This window comes from Aphelocoma coerulescens, chromosome 4 (assembly GCF_041296385.1).
Source record: "Aphelocoma coerulescens isolate FSJ_1873_10779 chromosome 4, UR_Acoe_1.0, whole genome shotgun sequence".
Classification (NCBI taxonomy): Eukaryota; Metazoa; Chordata; class Aves; order Passeriformes; family Corvidae; genus Aphelocoma; species Aphelocoma coerulescens.
In genome coordinates this window covers 16203075-16216084 of record NC_091017.1, presented here as the reverse complement: position 1 = coordinate 16216084, position 13010 = coordinate 16203075, and the positions used below count along the sequence as shown (strand labels likewise).

Sequence of the window (13010 nt, the reverse complement as noted above, 5' to 3'; positions counted from 1 at the left end):
GAACCCTCCTCAGGAGAGCTCATTGTGCTTCAGGAAGAACCACTGATCATTCAACTGACCTTAGCTAAACTTAACCTTTCATTCCTCATCTCTTTAAAGCAATGTCAATTATTTTTAAATATTTTTAAATTTCATGTTGGAGGTACGATTTTTATTCAAAAATACTGAAATAAGCATCTTTCAAAATTACTTGCATTTTGGATGTTTTAGCAGCACCTATAAGAACTTGAAGGAATTCAGCAGATAAAATTTTTGGGTCTTTTATATGCACTATAGATGAATCTTACTTGCATTTTTGCTTTGACTTTCCAAAAAAAAAAAAAAAGGTCAAAAAAGCAATTTGAGGTCAGAAAATTGTAGATGAAGATCTTCTAACTGCATTCATTACTTTTAGAATATGCCTATACAAAAATGTAGCAAGAGATTTATTTGTGTGTTCAAAGGTCAAATAACTTTGGGTTCATCTTGTTCTTCTTTACACTTGAGAAAAAACCAAGGGAATTGCAGTGAAGAAAACAGCTTACTTTTAAGTTTTGTTTTGCATTTGTGACTGTTTTGTATCTGTGGAGCCCATTGGGGATAGATTGCATCCTGCTGATACTTCTCTTCAGCTTGCATTATGGACTTTTTTTTTTCTTGCAGGCTTGAATGGAAACAAGTTCTCAGGGTCATCTACCATTCTTGAGAAGTACAAAGTGGGGAAGGTGATTGGTGATGGCAATTTTGCTGTTGTAAAGGAGTGCGTGGAACGGTGAGCAAGGAAACTGTTCACTCCTGCTGTTTATTGTACTGGATAAAGCCCTGTGCATTAACATAATTTCCTAGACAAATGTAATGAGATGAAAGTGAAGAGCAGTTGCAAAAATATGCACACACTTCAGGAGAAATAGGCATAGCAAAACATGCTTCCTATGTTTTCTTCTAGCAGAGGGATATGAGAGCAGCAGAGAACCATGGCTTTTTATCCCTCAGACTAAAGGAGGCATCACCTTCTCATGGTGCCTCTTAAGGAAACCCCTCAGCTCTTCAAGAAGTCTCTCACACTACAGATGGTTGTGGATGACAGGAAATTGTACGTGGCATCTAAACAGAGTTTGAGCGACCCCCCTTCTGCCTCAGCAATTCTGCTGCTGTGGTGTCCTCACTGCCTGTTGCTGGCATGATTCTTCACAGCTTTCAGCATTCTGTGGATAGAGTACTCTTAAAGACATGCAGTTGTTGGCTATCAGCCTGTGCTGCTGGCTCCCTTGGGCTTGCTACTTCTGTTTTGTGGTGTAGTGAGCAGCCAGACACTTTTCAAATGAACCCTTCAATATGCCAGAGGCTGAAATGTCCTTGTGCCTGGTGCTCCATGGGGTAGTCAGGATACCCCTGCAGACCCATGCAGTGCTGCTGCTCTTCCTCTGTGAGCTTTGTGTCACGCTTTGCTGCCAGTGCAAACATAACAGATGATTTGACTGTCACTTTCTCAGTGTATTTTTTTTTAGAACCACCTTCTGCTATCTTCATCAACCTGAGAGTTATGTCAGTTTCTTAAATATTATGGGGAATCTCCAACTTGTACTCAAATACTAGGAAAACTCAGCAAATGACTGTGAAAAACATAAATGTTAGAGAAACATTCTATTATTTGATCCTCATCTGTGGATTTTAGTTAAATTGAAAGAAAGATAATTCTGAATGGAACTGAGAGCTGAGGTTAGATTAACAGGTCTGTAGTTCCCTGGGTCTTCCCTCATGTCCTTGGAAATGCAGTGTCAGCACATGGAAGGCCACTGTTCCCACCCTTGCAGTCTTCTGCTTCAGGAGTCTGGGCAGCCCCACATCTATCAGTAGCACTAAAGACTGAGGCAAACAAAAAAAGCATTCCATGCCTCTGCTTTATCTTAATCTCTGTTAGTCGGGTGACAGTCTTCAGCAAGTTCTAATGTTTTCTTTAGCGCTCCCTTTGCTCTTGACATACCTAAAAAAGCTTTTTCATGTGAATCAGCACTGGCCAGTTCCAGCTCTAATGGGGCTTTGGCCTTTCCTGTCTTCTCCCTGCATGCACAAACCTCAGCTCTGTAATCTTGCTGCAAAGCCCCACCTTTCTTCCAAAGATCCTCTTGAGCACCACAAGGAGTTCCCTGTTCAGCCAAGCTGGTTTTCTGCCACTTAATGTTTGGAAAAATTGATATCTCCCACAAGAACAAGGGCTACTGATCCAGTAACTTCTCATCATTACCCACAGAGAAATTCATCAGTGCTTACATCCCAACCAGGTGATGCAGTAGTAGACGCCCTCTACACCATCTCCTGTGTTTTCCACTGCCCTTATCCTCACCCAGAGGCTTTCATGAAAGATAGCAGATTAAAAACACAAGATAACATACTTATTTTCAGAAATATCATCTGTGCATTTTGGAAATCACTTAAGTCCCGCTGGAAATGGGACAAGGGCTCCTAAATCACTGAATGTCATCTGTGCTTTTTGGAATGAGGAAGCTGGACAAGAAAAACAACCCTCCAATTATAAAAATTTTTAAAAGGCACAGTTAATCCTCAATATCTAGTTTTTTATGTGATCAAATCTTTAGTGGAACATTATTAAATTAATTTTAGTAAAATAAGTATACAACAACAGTTGCTAATAATAATGATGAAAGAGGAAATGCCAACCGTAAATGCTTCTCTTTTAATTCCTATTAATTATATTTAATTTCTAACAGTGTTGTGCTAAGAAGCCTTAGCTTGGAGCCAGGATCCTATTACACAGCTACCAGCTGTGATGTTCTACAAAAAGAATAAGGTGGTCTTTTTTGTGCCTGGGTGTCTGTATATAAAGACATGAGTCAACAGATGGGCCCTGACAGCTCGAGAGAAGAACCCCAGAGACCTGTCAGACAGTGCTGGTGTATGATGTGCAGTGATATTAGCACACAAATTGCATGCATTATATCCACCTTTCTTTCTTGGGTGCTGTGGTAGAGGTAATTTCCAAGAGGGATTGGAAGTTGTTGGATGAATTGGCTTTGTGAATGTTAACTCCTCTTGCTCCCAGCATGAGTGCTGAATGTTTGCTAAGGGGGTGTTGCTGGTCAGTTGTTTGCAGGCTTTCTGATATAAGTTGTGGTGTAAGGTGCAAATTGTGATTTTTGATTTCCACACTGTATTCGTAGCAGATCTTATATCAGGTCTGTAACATGAGAGGGTGGCATTTCACAGATACCATTTAGATAAGGGCTTCTATCTAAGGACCAGATCAGGTTGTAACTATGACAACCTCGCAGATACAGCTGCACTTCCAGGGCAGAGATTCTCGCCTGCATTTTTTCAATAATGCATCAATGGAATGCTATGTGTTAATTTCGTTCTTTTTTCTGTACGGTGCTGGTTTTGACCAGTTGTATCTAACACCAAAAGCACAGTGAAAATCACCCTGGAAGTTTAAAAACATACCTGACTTTTGCTTTTGTATCTACATCCTGTTTTCCAGTGCTGTTCTGATGCACACTGGAGTCTATAGGCAAAATACAAAATAGCAGCAACTTGGTCTTATAGTAGTTTCATGTCATTTTTAATTCATCACTAATATAAGTTGTAATATCTTCTTTGTTTAAAAAAAACTACATTGTGTTTCTTTTTTTTCCTCTCATTTTCCCCCCTTCTGGAGAAATGGATATTTTTATTGCTTAAAGGGATGAAAGACAAACAAGAGCTCCTTTCTGTGACAGTATTTGCTGAAAACAGTAATCCTTTTCTATTTTGTATATGACCCACCCTGTTAAATGTCATGGGACTTTAGATGACTGCTGTAGAATTCCACAAAATACTGAAAGAAAAAAAAAGTATGTAATACCAAAGCTCAAAATCAGCACCTAATAAATTCTACAGGATTTTAAACTAGCTGTAATGAACTATGGGATTTTGGCTCTGTTGAATCCTCTTGAATTTCTCTACTAGGGTATCAATCTTCACACATGTATGTGTGTGATTTTATCTTCAAAGCCCAACAATTGAATAAAGCTAAGTGGAAGGCTGAAGGCAAATTTTGCATGTTGCCTTAAAGAAGTGGCAGAGTTGTGCCAGGTCACAAAGAAGAAATTGCAGCTGGATCCTGGGATTAATACACCAAGGGAGCTGGGCTGTGGTAGTCAGGGAAACAGTAGGAACAAATGCTGCTGAGGAAACAAAAACAAAACCCAGGTCTGCTCCGTGAATTTTCTGTCAGCAACCTCCATGGGCCACAGCATGATGGTGTATTCACAGAAAATGCCACAATTTTTCTAATTAATGGCTCTTGTGCTTTTCTTGCTTAGATCCACAGGAAAGGAGTTTGCCCTGAAGATCATAGACAAGGCCAAGTGCTGTGGGAAGGTAGTGTACAACAATTTGCATGTGTACAGAAGCAGCACTAGCAGCTGCTCGTTAGTCATAAATGGTGGGTGTGTTTGGGTTTTCTGACTATTTTCAGAGTATCTCTTTAACAAGATGATAATGTATCCAAGAAGCAAATAATAAAAGCAGTGAGTGTTAGTCTACTCAATAGTAGAGAAAAACCAAACTAATTGTTGTCTATTTTATTGGACTGACAAAAAAAAATGCTAATATGCATCCAAAATATATTGGATGATTTTGATGTGAAAAATGTGAGCGAGGAAATTTGCAGCTATATGTTTATTTATGTAATACCCATCCCACTCTGTCTCTTATTTTTCTCTTTTTATGGCTGAACGTGCTCCTTTTATAAGAAGAACATGGATTTGAAAATAAATTTTCACAACCATTTCTTTATGTAGTATCACCTTCCTATATTAACAAAGATCTCTTGTGTTCCAAAAGCTTTCTTTTTAATTCAAACTTTAAACAAAAAAGTCAAAAAATTGTCTCTTCAGCAGAACAGCATCTCATAATGAAAGCAAATATCTGAGAGTGCCAGACCTCTTCTTTCCCTTCATGCTTCCTGAGAATAGATATTTTTAAAAAGGGAGAAAAACTGCCTACTCTCTTTGTGTAGTAAGGAGCTGTGTGATGCTGTGATGACTTCTATTAGTAGAGGTCTTCAGACAGAATCATTTTATCTGTGCAGATTTTAAACCATGCTAGGTGCTAGGAGATGAGGGTTTAATTTTACCTTGTATTCTTCAGGTTTATTTAGAAAACTTGGAAAAGAATCATAAAAATGTGCAGCCACAAGAAAAAGTGCTAGGATTGCCTTTCTGAGATTAAAATGTTGCAATTTCTTCAGCTGTGGAAAGGGCGACCCAGTGTGTTTTGCTGCAAACAAAATTTTTGGATGATGTGTACAGCTTGCAACTTTAGATGGTTTTCATTACTTGTCTGAGTCAGCTGCTTAGGCATCATAAATTGGAATGGTCTAGAGGCAGATAATGTATTTTACACCGTAGAGTTTAGAGGAATTTTCTATTTATCATTCTCCTTGCTTTAAAACATATATTAAAAAAAAATCAACCCTATGGATACATAGTTGCCTGTTTTAAAAGGACCTGTATCTGCACAGCTGGAGACTGTTGGGAAGAGGATTATACCTCTTAGGGAGTGGCAGAACCATCCTGGAAGAATTCCAACAAAGGAAATAATTCAATTTTGTTGCAGTGTATTCCTTCCTCACTCCAGCCCACTGGAAAAACACCCATCCAGCCCAAATTCGGATGATTTAAGCATTGCTCACTGCTCCTTGATCTTGGATGTTTGAAAATTCGAATCCAATTGACTGTTTTCCACAAGTGGCTTAAATGCTACTTACACAATAATGTCTCTGTAAATAAATCATGTTAATGTAGACTGAAGCATACATTGCACTATCCAGGAGAACACCATAACGAGTTTTGGACTTACTATCTTTTTACATGGTAAAACCTAGCAAGACAATGGGTTGGTTGGAAATAACTAACTACATATTACTCAGCATTTTTTGAGGGCAGATTTTTAAACAGTAGCTGAATAATATTTTGGAGCCTTTTAAAACAATATTGTTTGTTTTAAGTATTACTTATGCCTCAGCCTTATTTAAAGCAGTTAACAATTTAGGCAAGTGAAACAAAGAAAGCACAGGTAAAGCCATTGTGCCTTAGTTGTAATTAATGGGTGTAATAAATTGAGTATGTTAGCTGTACTTTAGGTTGAAAAAAAGCTAAAGATTCTAGTTTTTGCTTGGACTCTCAATGTTAGTTTTGAATTTCCAGGCTTCCATCCCAAAGGCTTAGTATGCTGTGGCTGTTCACGTCTGTCTGGTGATGAGATTCAGCATTGTGTTTAACAGAATTGCTTCCTGTTTGTCTGTTTTGTTTTTTCTCCAGAGCACTTTGCTTGGAGCAGGCATATGTTTGTTCAGAGTGACAATTGCTGCTCTTTCAAAGTGAATTTCAAAGGTGTGATGTTTAACCCGTGTGTGCCGCACCGTTCTCTCACCAAATGAGATGCACGTGTGGCATGTGGGTTCTGAGCTATGTAGCCACAGAAAGCTTTGGCAAAAGCACAATGCATCTGTAAATAACCCTGGAAAAAGAAGGTGAAGTGGTGTAAGATCTCCAGTCACTGACTACGCACAGTGGATCACATCTCCCCCTAATGCTCTGCTCACAAATGCATGAGGTGCATGCTCCTTATCAGTGCATTTGACATGGATAAGTTCCCAGTCCAGTGACATGATTTGTTACCTGCCAGGGTGGAAGGATACCTGTGTTTGATGCAAGCATTGTTGCTTATTCTGCAGAGAACCTAAATACAATATCTGTATTCCAATATTTATAAAGGAAAACTAAAATCATTCTTCACGTGGAAGGGACACGTAATTTTTTTTTGCTCTCCAGTGTTAAAATGTTCTAGAAAAGAAGACATTTGAAACTAATTTGCTCTCAAAAGCTGTAACTTCCTCAGAAGCACAGGGAAGGGGAAATTAAACTCAGTCTGTGTGCTGTTAAGCTGTTGGAGTCACAACAATTTAACTGAACTATTACACATTTTGCAGATTGTAAATCTTGAACAGACATATAAAATGAACCAAAATCCATAACCAAAGCACTCAGAATATATTTTTTCTTTAATATATTCTACAAATTTTAAAAAAATAAAGTCCTTGGATATAAATCCTAGGTAATCTGTCCTTGAGTAACCTGCACTAAATGAGAGGTGAAGGCTGGAGGGGATCAAGAACACGTTAACTATTGATGAGGGGTGACAGGTTGCAAAGATCCAGCTTGGGGGCAGAAAGGTTCTGAACTTAATTTCACCTCATAATACCCATGTAAGAATATAACCTGCATTTTCTGAACTGCTGTCATGTTCTGGGGTCTTTTTCGGAGATGCCCCATTCATTACATGTGTGAATTCTATTTTAAATTAAATGTGGTCAGTGATGAAATACAAGTTAAGACCTAGCAACTGAGAATAACCACCTGCTATATAAATTAATCAGCAAAAAGGGTACTCACTGATCAAGTGATAGGAAAAGGAAAAGTGATAGGTCAAAGGAAAAGTGAATTGGCAAGTTCCTGTTTCAGATAAACTTCCATCCTCTTCTGAACAGGAGCACCTGATTGAAAATGAAGTGTCTATTCTGCGCCGAGTGAAGCATCCAAACATCATCATGCTCATAGAGGAGATGGACACCCCCACAGAGCTCTACCTGGTGATGGAGCTGGTCAAGGTAGGGCTCAGGGGGCTTTATTTGTCTTTTCTGAGTTCTCTGTGTTGGTGTGAAGTCTGAGCAGTATCTAGGAATGCTAAGATCTTGAGAGACATAATCATACAGGGTTTCAGTGGTAACCTGCATTTTTAAGTCATAAAAATACACCCTTCAAGCAATTATATTAATGGGATTTCTCTCTCTTCAGTTGTAATTTGACTATTAACATAGATTTGAAGTAATTTTACAATGTGCACAGTCTAGACAGAAGTGGATAGTGAGTTTTTTTTGTCATGCCTACAATACATGCAGGGGTGATAGTGATATGCATTTACTAACAGAACACCTGTGTTTATTTCACTACTCTCATTATTTAATAATCTGATTTAAAGAAATGAGCTCTCTGTAATTAATTTATTGAATAGATAAGACAAATAGTTTAAACTCAAGCGATTTTTATCCTGGAAAACCAAAACTTAAAAGATCTCACCTGTTGGCTTATATCAAACAGATATAAATCACCAGAGAACAGATGCTGCTGTTGTATGTGTACAGAGAAAACACAAATATTCATTTTGCTGTCGCCTTGTGAGCCAGATACACGAGTAGCATCAAGTTCTAGTCATGCATTCTCTTGTCTGAGTTCTGAACATGCACAGCAACACTGCACATCAGCTTGACTGGCATGTCAGATACAAATAACATACAGCAGAGGCAGCACTGCTCATTTTTTGAGCAGCACTTTTTATTTCTGACTGAAGAACTGTTACGGATTCAGGAGTCCCCTCTAGAATGGTTGCCAGACTGGGAAACCTCTACAGAAAGTGTGTAGTTGTTGAATTCATAATTTGTGTAGCCTACTCATCTCTCCTCCTTTCTAGAAGTTATTTTTATATCCTATAGGCTTTTTGGGGTTTCAAGACAGTATTTTTAATGTTTTAATTCACCACCATCTTGGCCTGTATTTCCTGAATTGCTGCTTTTCTTCGATGTGCATGGAAATGCTTGGAATGCCACCCACAGCTCAGACAGATCACTCCTACAGATGTATCCAGGGAAACCATCATGGAGACACCCACATGAAATTTGTTGCAATGACTGAAAATGCCGCATCAGTAACTCACTCACACGTTGTTGTGTATTCCCAGAGGAATAGGGCATCTGTAAACAGAGCCTGACACATTCAGAAATCACCTGGAGGTTCTGTACTTTGATGTATCTCAATCAGTGGATTCTTTTGTGTTGGAATGGGCTTATCTTTTTTGTCCTCTTCAGCTATGTTTATTTGGTATTTCTTGCAATATCTGCAGAAATTTGAATTTGCTGAATATTTGTTAGTTAGGGGTTTTTTTTATTATTATTATTATTATTGGGCTAATTTATTTTAGACTTTGCTCAAAATCAGGGCTGTTTTTCACTATGATAAATGTATTATACTGATAAGATGAAGGAAAGGGAAGCTGTATGCTCCTACCTGTAGGTAATATAAATGAGTGGTCAAAGTAGGAGGATCAATAGAAAAAAAAAATCCGTGATTTGCCCAAGCTCAGGCACCAGAAGCCTGGCGTACAGTTAAGAATTTAATGTAGATGACCCAAGTCCCAGTCTAGTATCTTGACAAGATGACAAGATCATCTTTCTGCAAAAAAATTTTTTTTTTGCTATTTAACAGGAATTAGAGCATGTCTTTTGTGAAGGAAGATTTTACATGATTATTTAGCTTGTGGGTTTTTTAAAATTAAATACCATCTTAATTATTTTTTAAACAGCAATCTTTTTCCTTTCCATTACATAGGGAGGAGACCTATTTGATGCCATTACTTCATCTACAAAATACACAGAGAGAGATGGGAGTGCCATGGTCTACAATTTAGCCAGTGCTCTCAAATATCTTCATGGTCTCAACATTGTGCACAGAGACATCAAGCCAGAAAATCTTCTGGTACGTCCCATTTATTTTCCAGTATTTTCCCTTACTTTGTTCTCATTAATGCAAATGCTTGTGTATAAATGTCAAGGAGCACAGCAGAGAACAGCAGGCATATTAATTTAGAGTGAGTATGTGTGAAGTAAATCTTTTGCCATGAGATAGCAATCACCTTAATGCAGGAGAGCTGTGGCTCAAGCCTGTCCTTAGACCTATCTTTATTTACATTTTGATTGGCTGCTTTTTGGATAAGCGGGAGTATTCTCTCACAAAACAATGAATTTTAAAGCTATGTCAATGAATTATTTATCAGTTTGCAAGTGGGAGAAAGGTGGGCTGAGTGCCATTTCTTCCATTTCTTTGAACAATCCTATGGTTACCATCTGAAGCCAGTGGTTTTTTCCTTTCACGGTCATAGTAGGATCATCTTTCTTATGATTTACCAGTGTTCTGGCTGGGAATTAAACCTGTACATAGATTTATTCTTTTCCTAGGCAACTGACTGCTTTTTCTTTCAGCAGAGACGTAAAATAACTGTGCTGACAAGAATTCCCATGAAGTCTGCTTTGGGAACTACTTATGGCCCAGTCCACAGAGGGCGTTATTCCCATTCTGTCCACAGAATGGGATCAGCACGTGCTGTCCCCCTTATATGCAGAGGTTACACTTGTTCATTACATATTGGATATTAAGTGTCATGCACTGCATGAACAGGGCCATAATCTCCCCTGCTTGAGGCATTTCTTAAAGTCTTTTGTGGTGTTTGTCAGTTCTGTTTAATGAGTTTGCATTGAGAGCAGGAGTATCCCAGGCTGGATTTTGAACTATTACAAGGACAGGGCTACAAGCTGAAAATATTTCCTAATTAACAGACAATTCTCTCTCCAGTAATTCCACTGACAGTGTTTAGCAATTTAAATAAACCTTCAAATAAATTGGATTGTTTAGCAAAAAGTAAGGGGGGGAGGCTTCTCCTGGAAAATGTAGTCACAGCAACATGGCACTTGGGAGAGAAAATGAAGGTGGAAGTCTCACATATTATTAGTGCATCTCCAAACACAGTCCAAAGGAATTTTGAGTTCTCATTAGTGATTGAATCAGTTATAAATAGGCACAAATGCCCTTTCTGCCTAGAAAGCCTAAAGAGATTACTCAACAGATGCAAATCTTACTCACTGTGATTGACAGCGGCAGAATGTTGAGATAACATCCTGGTATTGAATGCAAATGCAAATAATTCCCATCAACTGCTACCTGTAATTGCGAGTAGTTAGGATTTTTGCACAGGGTCATCCAGCCTGTCTGGATGGGAATTACATTCCCTTTGCTAGTCATGCATTTAAAAAATGCAAACCCTAAGAGTAATAGCTGATATGAGGGTGTTTAAAAAGGAGAACAAGTGTTTCCATTACTGATATGAATTACACAGGGGAATGAAGAAAGGTATTGCAGTGCTCAGTTGTTTGAGGAAGGCAAATAAATTCAGCCATTCTGGAGATTATGGGGTCCTCCATACCAGAAACTAGATGCCTTTGAAATCATGTTAATATGCACATTTTACTTTAAGAGTGAAACAGAGATGAATTTATTAGGAGGATGTTTCCTTTGTGTTGGTCTGGTGTGATTTACTCCTGCTATCATGCTTGTATACCACTTTCTATCGAAATTCAGCTTCTTTCATCAATAAAATGACTCAGTGCTAGGCTCAGTGCTAGGTTATTTATGGGCCTTTTGGTAAGGTGCAGTTGGGTCTGCACAGAAACCTAAACTGAACTTGCTGAGACCAAGCACAGGGAAGACATTTGCTGATGAAAGACCGAGTATGCTGACTAGATTTATGCTAAATTAACAAGATGTTAAACAAATCTGATTGTAGCTGCCAGTCCCATTTTAAACTCTAGGTCGCAGTCAAATGAAAGTGGAGCATTATATTTTACTGAATATATTTAAAACTTCTCAACATTCAAGGATTGGCTTTTCTTTTCCCCCTCTAGTTGCTCAAGGCTGTGTCATGGTCTGACCTACATAGCTGGCAGACAGCTCCATTGCTCCAGCTGCAATCAATGGGAATATCACTTTTCTCTTCTTCCCCTCCAGGGCTGTGGAAATTACCTTTTTCCCATCTTCTCGGTGTGGTGATGATGATTTCCCGAAGAAATTAGAGGATATAAAAACGTAGATGTTCTCGTCCTCATTCTGTGTTAATTTCCCTGATTCTAGGTCTGTGAATATTCAGATGGAACCAAGTCTTTGAAGCTTGGAGACTTTGGACTGGCGACAGTGGTCGAAGGCCCTTTGTACACTGTCTGTGGGACACCCACCTATGTGGCTCCAGAAATCATTGCAGAGACAGGGTGAGCATGACTGGCTACAGCATGGGCCTTGTAACCACTCATTTTTGGCAGGCAGCTCCTGACTGTTGTAAGATCTAAATGCTCCAATAGGCTGGCCTTCCATTGTTTGTAACCAAACCACCCATGGACACCACTCCCAGTTCCTCCAAGAGGCCAGTATCCTTGTTCTCCCTGCTCCCAGAATTCACCTTTGCCTCCTCTCTCACCTTCCCGGGACCAGCTCTGCTGCAGCTCTGGTCCATTTGTCTGTGCTCCCTGCCTCACCTCAGCATCCAGAGCCCATTGTACCACCTGTGACAGCTGCTTGGGGAAGAACAGACAGGCAAAACACAGTGTTTGCATTAGAAATGGAATAATTTATATTGGAAGAGGCTCCAGAGGTCACCTGTTCTCTGGGCAGCTCTAATTAGATCACATTGATTCAAGTGACCCTGTTTGGGTGACACATCCTCTTTGATAATAATTGAACAAGCCCATTATTCTGTATTTAACCGGTCATTGTGTAAATACAAAAAAAAGTTGTGTAAAATGGTAGGTTTTCACAAATGGTAGATTTTCACAAGTCCTCTCTCCTTTTACACCTACTAGAGCTCCATTCCATGCTCTAGCTGACTCTTGCCATGGCTGTGAACACTCTGAATTTCCTGATGGGGGAGGGTTTTGTTGTGCTGTTCCACTCCTTGTTCAGTGCATTTGTCGCATTGAGAAACGTTTCACAGCTGCAGTGAGCTCCGGTGTCAAAGGGCACCTCATCTGTGTGTTTGAGATTTTGACAAACTGAATCCATTGAATAGGGGAAAAGACCTCTTTTTGACCTCCAGTGTTTTAATTTCTGTGCTTTAAAAGAAAAGTGCAGTTCTTTTTCCCCGTGTTACTCACTGGAGAGGCTGGAGAATTGGTGTGTCTTGTTGCTTAGCAACACATGATAACCTTAGAGATAGTTACTTCACTGTAGGGACTGAGAAGGCACATCCTTGTCTTTTATCATTAATAATTCTGGATTGGGAAACCTGGATACTGACTCAGATTTGAGTATATTCAGAAGACCCTGGAGAGCCTTGAGGCTTATGGTTGAGGAAAAAAAAATAAATTATAGAATCAT

The 13010-nt window shown here is 39.1% G+C and overlaps 1 protein-coding gene across 4 annotated transcripts in view; it reads left to right on the top strand.

The window, feature by feature from the left end:
* The window catches only part of DCLK2 (doublecortin like kinase 2), an 80817-nt gene that overhangs the window by 58577 nt on the left and 9230 nt on the right, over nucleotides 1-13010 (top strand). For all 4 annotated transcript variants that reach the window (XR_011150465.1, XR_011150466.1, XM_069012821.1 and 1 more), the window contains 5 exons: nucleotides 643-751; nucleotides 4299-4356; nucleotides 7529-7648; nucleotides 9423-9569; nucleotides 11775-11908. Coding sequence is in view for 2 of the 4 variants with exons in the window: in XM_069012821.1 (XP_068868922.1) it covers nucleotides 643-751; nucleotides 4299-4356; nucleotides 7529-7648; nucleotides 9423-9569; nucleotides 11775-11908 (568 nt within the window). In the remaining 2 variants the exon portion in view is untranslated. The remainder of the gene's footprint in view (nucleotides 1-642; nucleotides 752-4298; nucleotides 4357-7528; nucleotides 7649-9422; nucleotides 9570-11774; nucleotides 11909-13010) is intronic.